At 42.1% G+C, this 7518-nt stretch overlaps 1 protein-coding gene across 1 annotated transcript; it reads left to right on the top strand.

Annotated features, from left to right (window-relative positions):
• Nucleotides 1-2369: 2369 nt before the first annotated feature.
• On the top strand, nucleotides 2370-6494 carry LOC131425280 (uncharacterized). Its single transcript, XM_058587082.1, has one exon. It carries the CDS (start codon nucleotides 2370-2372, stop codon nucleotides 6492-6494), a length of 4125 nt encoding a protein of 1374 aa, XP_058443065.1.
• Nucleotides 6495-7518: the final 1024 nt, after the last annotated feature.

Here is a 7518-nt window from a genome sequence, read left to right as displayed (position 1 = left end):
GTAAATTTGGAGGAAATTCGTTAGGGAGTTTAGCTTCCCTGAGGAAATTTATTATACAAGGCCTGATTGACAGGCTCACAAGGTGAGTACTAGAGATGGTCGGGTATAGAAATTCTTATACCCGAACCCGACCCGTACCCGAGTGATCAGCAAAAAAAATTACCCGTACCCGACCCGTACCCGATTAAAATTTTAAAAAATTACCCGTACCCGACCCGTACCCGATCAATAATAAAAAAAAATTACCCGTACCCGACCCGTACCCGATAAAAAATAAAAAAAATTACCCGTACCCGACCCGTACCCGATTAAAAATTACCTGTACCCGTACCCGACCCGAATGAGTAGTAAAAAGTTTACCAAAATTCAGGATGGAAAAAATAGTGTTTTAGATAGCGAGCTAGATAGAGCGTATCAGGCTCTAGTTTGTCAGTAAAATATTAAAATGCTTGTTTTTATTTAAACATATAAATACACTGTGAAGCATGAATAGATTTCCAATGTCTTTGGTACTTTATACTCATTTACAAATGTCAACAAATAGGAGTAATATCTACTCAAATTTTTCGAGAAGCACATTTATCCAAAATGTCGTAATACCCATTGTATCCAATTTTGGGTAGGTATGGTTTTTACGAAACAGTGCGACTTTTGATCCAATTCTTTAGAACCACAAGTAAGCGTGCTTATTATCTTGACACACAAATAAAAAATTCACATTAGAATCACTTGAAAAATCACGAACATCCCCTAAAATTAATAGAGTATCATCGGTTCGTTTACGTGAATTGACCAAACATCAAATAATTCACGTGTATTCCCAGTGTGAAAAATTCAATTTTGAAAATGGTGAACTGTGAGTCCTTCAAGTGTAAGTAGTTTGAACATTTGTGAGAAATTTTTTTTTGGTACATTTTTTTTACTACAATGCAAAATGAATTATAATTTTGATTTAAATTAATCTGTCAAATATGCCCGTTTTATAAGCCTCGCAAACCCACACCAACGATGTTAACGGGAGCTGGTGGTTTTTACAGCCATTGAACTTCTGTTCCACCTCCCTGGGAACCCTCAACGAGTGAACACGGTGAAAATTTGAGCATTTCGCGTGAAAAGATTTTCACCCGTACTTTTGCGACTGTCACGCATCGAGATTTTCAGTGAAAAGAAACGTAAATTAACTCGACGTCAACATTTAAAAAGAGCCTAAAAACAATTGACAGATTTTCTTTGTTTACTTTCTCTTTCGACTATATCTGCGTTATTATACAAAAGTTCGTTACATATTTGGTAATGTTGGAAACATGGAGATATTATCTTTCATTCTACACGAACACTTTGTAGGTACACGTGAAAATTAAGGAGATATTCACAAAAGAGAAAGTAAACAAAGAGAAACTCTCATTGATTTATGTGCCCTTATGAAATGTTGACATCGAACTGGCAATATAGCTCAACTTGCTGTGCCATCAATCGGTGTCATTTCAAGTGAGGTGACACCATCCAGAAGTGAAGAATAAGAAGAACTTCTATGCAGATTTTCTGAAATAAATGTTCATGTTTTTATGGTTAGAATCCTAATGATTTATGTGTAAATTTTGAAAATCTCCAACCAATATTTAAAATAACAATTTTCTGGCATATGAATGTGATATGAGTACTACACTACATTTTATATATTAATCAAATAATTTTTACTGGATTGTGCATTAAACAGCTTTAAAATGGCAGTCCATTAAAACCTACGTGGAAAGTAGGGTCTGACCGCAACATCTTAGAGCTAAGGCAGTGTATCTTATTAAATATGTTATAAAAAAGCAGGGTGGAAAATATTCACATAACGTTTCACGTAACTATGATTGATCGTTTTTTTTTTAATTGAAGAAAACAAATGTTTTTTTCTGGAAAAAGATGCCAGTTTTCAGGTCTGGTTCTAGGCGCGAATGTCAAAACCCCTTGAATCAAATTGTTTATTTTTCGGAACAACTGTTTTGCAATAAAAAATTCTCGTCAACGTGTAAACATATTTATGTGAAGTACAAATGGTCGGGTAATCGATCAGAAAAAAAAATTTACCCGTACCCGACCCGTACCCGAGTGAGTAGTAAATTTTTTTACCCGACCCGACCCGTACCCGAGTAAGCAGTAAATTTTTTTTACCCGTACCCGACCCGTACCCGATTGAAAATAAAAATTTTTACCCGTACCCGACCAAAAACCCGTCGGGTACGGGTACGGGTCGGGTTTCGGGTAAAATACCCGATACCCGACCATCTCTAGTGAGTACCTGTCCATTCTCTATAAATTTCCAAAGGAAGGTGCTTTGCTTGGTATTGGTTTTTAGTTAGACCCCGCTCGCATTGGTTGATATGGGGAAGAAACTGACGATGAAGATCCACAAACGAGATGGCATCATCGACTTTCTTCAACGCACGGAGAAGTTCCTGAGAAGCGGAGATGAATTAGATGAGGACCAAATCAAGTTCCGGCTGGAGAAATTGGAACTTAAATGGGACGAATTCGACGAGGTGCAGTCGGAAATCGAAGGCTGCGAGGAATACGAGAGCAATGCGGATGCTCATCGTGAAATAAGGGCCGACTTTGAGGAAAAATACTTTGAGGTAAGGGCAGGGTTGGTAAAAAAGCTACCACAACGATCCGGACAGGTTGCGATGCAAAATATACAACAAAACGAGTCGTTTGATTCGACTGGCGTGCATTCGTACGTTAGATTACCGCAAATAAATTTACCTGAATTCGATGGCAATTATGAAAAATGGCTTCCATTTCATGATACGTTCAGAGCCCTGATTGATTCGTCTCCACAATTAAGTAATATTCAAAAATTTCATTATTTGCGGGCTTCTCTTAAGGGTGATGCACTTAGACTGGTTGATTCTTTTCCGATGAGCGATGCGAACTACAGGGTTGCTTGGGATGGCTTGGTTTCACGATTCTCTAACCGTTATCTGCTCAAAAAGCGTCACTTGAATGCGTTGTTCGAGTATCCGAGAATGAAGAAGGCATCGGCGGCTGGAATACACGATTTGATTGACTGTTTCGAGCGAAATACGCAGATTTTGGACCAACTTGGAGAAACAACGAGTGGCTGGGGAGCAATGTTGACGCATTTGATGGTTTCGAAACTCAGTGAAACGATTCAGGTACAGTCGGAGGAGCACGTTTCACAGAAGGATGAGCCAAGTTTTAAGATGCTGGTTACTTTCTTGAAAACGCAGACTCGGATTTTGGATGCAGTATTTGTGGATCAGCGAATCTTTAGTACAAGCGTGACATCTTCGGCTGTTGGTAGCAAATCCCATCCAACGAAACTTTCGGTCAACTCGGCGACAGAAACTAGCGGTCCAAATTGCATAGCATGCAGCGAGCAACATTTTCTTTCACGTTGTCCTTCATTCAACAAGCTGCCGGTTGATAAGCGACTACAGTTGACCAATTCCAAAAGGCTTTGCAGTAATTGTTTGGGACGAAATCATCTGGCGCGTGATTGTCCTTCTAAGTATCGGTGTAGGACTTGTTCAAAGAAGCATCACACGCTTCTTCACCCTGGATTTCCTGGATCTGGTTCTACTGCAACATCGACCTCGAGTCAAGACGATAATTCAGCTTCTCCGTCAACTTCTGGTGTTACTCCGAACTCTGGTGGAATGGTTTCTAGTTCGGTTGCGACAATTTCTTCTAATATGGCGATGGGAGGCTCGAAGTCACACGTCTTCTTGTTGACAGCGGTTTTGGAAATGAAGGATTATTGTGGTAGGATACATCATGCGAGAGCTTTGTTGGATTCTGGATCGCAGGAAAACTTGATGTCTGAGCGGTTTTGTCAATTATTGAAGTTACCAAGACGAAACAAAAGGGTTGAGATTGTGGGTATAGGACAAGCTAGACGGCGGACAGCTTACGAAGTTTCAACAAATATTGCATCACGAATTCGGGATTTCTCAATATTAATGGATTTTTTGGTTTTGGGGCAGGTTACGGATAATCAGCCATCTACATCGCTTCCATTAGAAACTTGGAAACCACCGCAAGACATGGTTTTGGCGGATCCCGGATTCTACGCTTCCGGTCCTATAGATCTAGTATTGGGTTCTCAATTCTTTTATGATTTTCATCTGCTTCACGGTGGCCGGTTTCAGATTCGAAAAATCAACGACGATTTACCAGTATTCGTAAACACGGTATTTGGTTGGGTAGCTGCTGGCGAAGCGAATCTTGGCGGAAATTTCGGGAGAGTCAGCTGCAATTTGGCTCTCGCCGATCCTTTGGATAAAGCCATCGAGAAATTCTGGACTATCGAAGAGCTTTCAGAAAAACCACAACGGTCTCAGGAGGAGAAAGATTGCGAAGCGCACTTTCAGCATACGATCACACGAGACGATACGGGGCGGTATATGGCAAGATATCCAAAGCGAGCTGGTTTTTACGAGATGATTGGTGATTCGAAGGAGACGGCTCGGCGAAGATTTCTGCAAATCGAAAGACGGCTTGGAAAAAACGCCAATCTACGCAAACACTACAACGCTTTCATGCAGGAATACATCGATTTAGGGCACATGAAAGCAGTGGGAATGGTGGACGAGATTCCGAAGACAGAAAAAACGGTTTGCTACCTCCCTCATCATCCTGTGTTTAAGGAATCCAGCTCGACAACGAAAGTGCGAGTAGTCTTTGATGGATCAGCCAAGACTTCGAGCAATTATTCGTTAAACGAGATACTTCTTACCGGACCGGTAATTCAGGATGATCTTTTCGATTTAATGCTTCGTTTCCGTAAGAACGCTGTCGCGTTAGTTGCAGACGTAGAGAAGATGTATCGACAGATTCGTATACACCAGGAAGATACTCCTCTACAGCGAATCTTGTGGCGTTTTGATCCAAGAGATCCGGTTCAAATCTACGAGCTCCAAACGGTCACGTACGGTTTAGCCCCATCATCTTTCCTCGCCACTAGAGTTCTGCAGCAGCTGTCGATGGACTATCAAGCCAAATACAGCAAGGGTTCGTTGGCAGTATCAGAGGACTTTTACATGGACGATCTTCTCTCCGGTGCTGATACTGTTGAAAACGCACGGAAGCTGCGTGATGAAGTCCAAGCACTATTAGCAGAAGGCGGGTTTCAGCTACGCAAATGGAGTTCAAATCGAAGTGAGTTACTGCAGGATCTACCATCTGAAGTATTGGGCGTAGCGGATACATTACGTTTTGAGCCGGAGCAGAAAATAAAGACACTAGGAGTAGTATGGGACCCACAGCTGGATCAGCTTTGTATCGAAGTACAGCCGATAGAAGCTGATACGCAGTGGACGAAACGGAAAATTTTCTCGGCAATAGCAAAGCTCTACGATCCGTTGGGACTCGTGTCACCTGTTGTAGCGTGGGCAAAAATGCGACTGCAACATCTTTGGTTAGCTTCTATTGGCTGGGATGATCCAGTGCTGCCGGAAATTGAGTCAAAATGGACGGAATTCTACTCACAGCTTCCCTTACTACAAAGCTTCAGGGTTACACGGTTCATATGGTTGCCTGATACGTCAACAGTCCAGTTTCACGTCTTCTGCGACGCGTCAGAAGTTGGATACGGTGCATGCATTTACGCTCGGTCGATCAGCTTGGAAGGTCATGTGAAAGTGGAATTAATCGCATCGAAATCGCGCGTAGCGCCACTGAAACGAATTTCGTTACCTCGGTTGGAACTATGTTCCGCATTGCTCGCTGCTAAGCTGTATTCAAAAATCTCCGCAGCACTAAGAATGGAAGGTAAACCATGTTGGTTTTGGTCAGATTCAATGGTGACGCTGCATTGGATACGCGCGCCACCCAATACTTGGCAAACATTCATTGGTAACCGCACTTCTGAGATTCAGTTACTTACCCACGGTCATAACTGGCGTCATGTCAAGGGATCCGATAACCCTGCGGATCAAATCTCACGCGGTGCATTACCCAAGGACTTTATCAACAGCATGAACTGGCTACATGGTCCGGCATGGCTTCTAGACGATGAGCATTGGCCCTACAACGCTACATTGGATACCCCATCCGAAGAATTATTGGAGCGGAGAAAAACGGTAGCAGTATCACAAAACGTTTGTCAACCGGATTCCTTATTTGAGCGATACTCATCCTTTCTGCGTCTAGTTCGTGTTACCGCATACATACTACGCTTTGTGAACCGTTGCCGATCAAAAAACAATCGCACTACGGAATCGTTTCTCAGTACGAATGAATTAAACGAAGCCAAGCAAGGGCTAGCGAAAGGTGTACAGCACAAGGAATTTGCACAGGAACTGAAGGATTTGAAACAAGGAAAACCCGTATCACGTCAGTCATCGTTAAAACTACTACGTCCGTTTCTCGATGAAAAGGGAATAATTCGCCTTTGGGGTCGAATACAACAATCCGACGAAAGCTACCAAACCAAGCATCCCATAGCCTTGCCAAGCAAACACCCATTAGGTTTTGCACGATGACGACACAAATGAACTGCCGATGAATCAAGTTCATCTTTGACAGTTGCCGTGTACTTGTTTTGTTTTGCGACTGCAAGTTAAAAATTGAAAAAATGACGAAAAAGTGCCTGTTAAAAACGTATTCCACAGTGAAAATAACTAAAAAGATTGCCCTGTGTGTGTTTCCAGCATCAAGGAGCGATTTATGTATGAATCTGTTGAGTGTGAGGCGACTTGCAATTTTTACATTCGAACGATGAAGTTCTGATGAAATTTTAAACTGTAAACAAGTACACGTCGACTGTCAAAAAAAGTTCATTCTGTTCATTTTTGTGAGGTTATGTCATGTTCGTGCAAAACCTAATTATCTCGTCTCATCGCAGTGCATTTTCATACCCAGAGTTTTCATTCTGGTCCTCGTATGACGTTATCCGCTATACGTCAAGAGTTTTGGCCTGTAAGAGGAAGAGAATTGGTAAATTTCGTTTGCCGCAACTGTCATAACTGCTTCCGTTACAACCCTGTTCGTATAGCCCAACCTCATGGTAGATTACCAAAAGCCAGAATAGTTCCAAGTCGCCCATTTACTATAACTGGTGTGGATTATTGTGGGCCAGTTTATCTTAAACCCACCCACCGGCGTGCCGCCTCACGAAAAGCATTCATCGCTGTCTTTGTATGCTTCGTCACAAAAGCGGTGCATCTCGAACTTGTGTGTGATCTGTCTACAGATGCCTTCCTAGCAGCATTACGTCGTTTTATCGCCCGTCGAGGAATGCCCGCTGAAATTCACTCGGATAACGGCACGAACTTCCAAGGAGCAAAGAACAAAATCACCGAACTGTACAGTATTCTCAACAGCCAGCGTAACCAAGAGATTATTGCTAACGAATGCACCAATCGTGGAATAATTTGGCGTTTCATACCTCCAAAAGCACCGAACTTCGGAGGGCTGTGGGAAGCAGCTGTAAAAACAGCAAAAAGTTCACTCATTAAAACGATCGGAAACACTAAATTAAGTTTCGAAGATTTCACAATTATTCTC

Source organism: Malaya genurostris, chromosome 1 (genome assembly GCF_030247185.1).
Source record: "Malaya genurostris strain Urasoe2022 chromosome 1, Malgen_1.1, whole genome shotgun sequence".
In the NCBI taxonomy this organism is placed as follows: Eukaryota; Metazoa; Arthropoda; class Insecta; order Diptera; family Culicidae; genus Malaya; species Malaya genurostris.
The sequence above is the reverse complement of the archived record's forward strand: the minus strand, read 5'-3'. Positions and strand labels throughout refer to the sequence as shown.

Coding starts and splice junctions, on each gene's coding strand:
- LOC131425280 (XM_058587082.1), top strand. CDS start 2,370: ATGGGGAAGAAACTGACGATGAAGATCCACAAACGAGATGGCATCATC.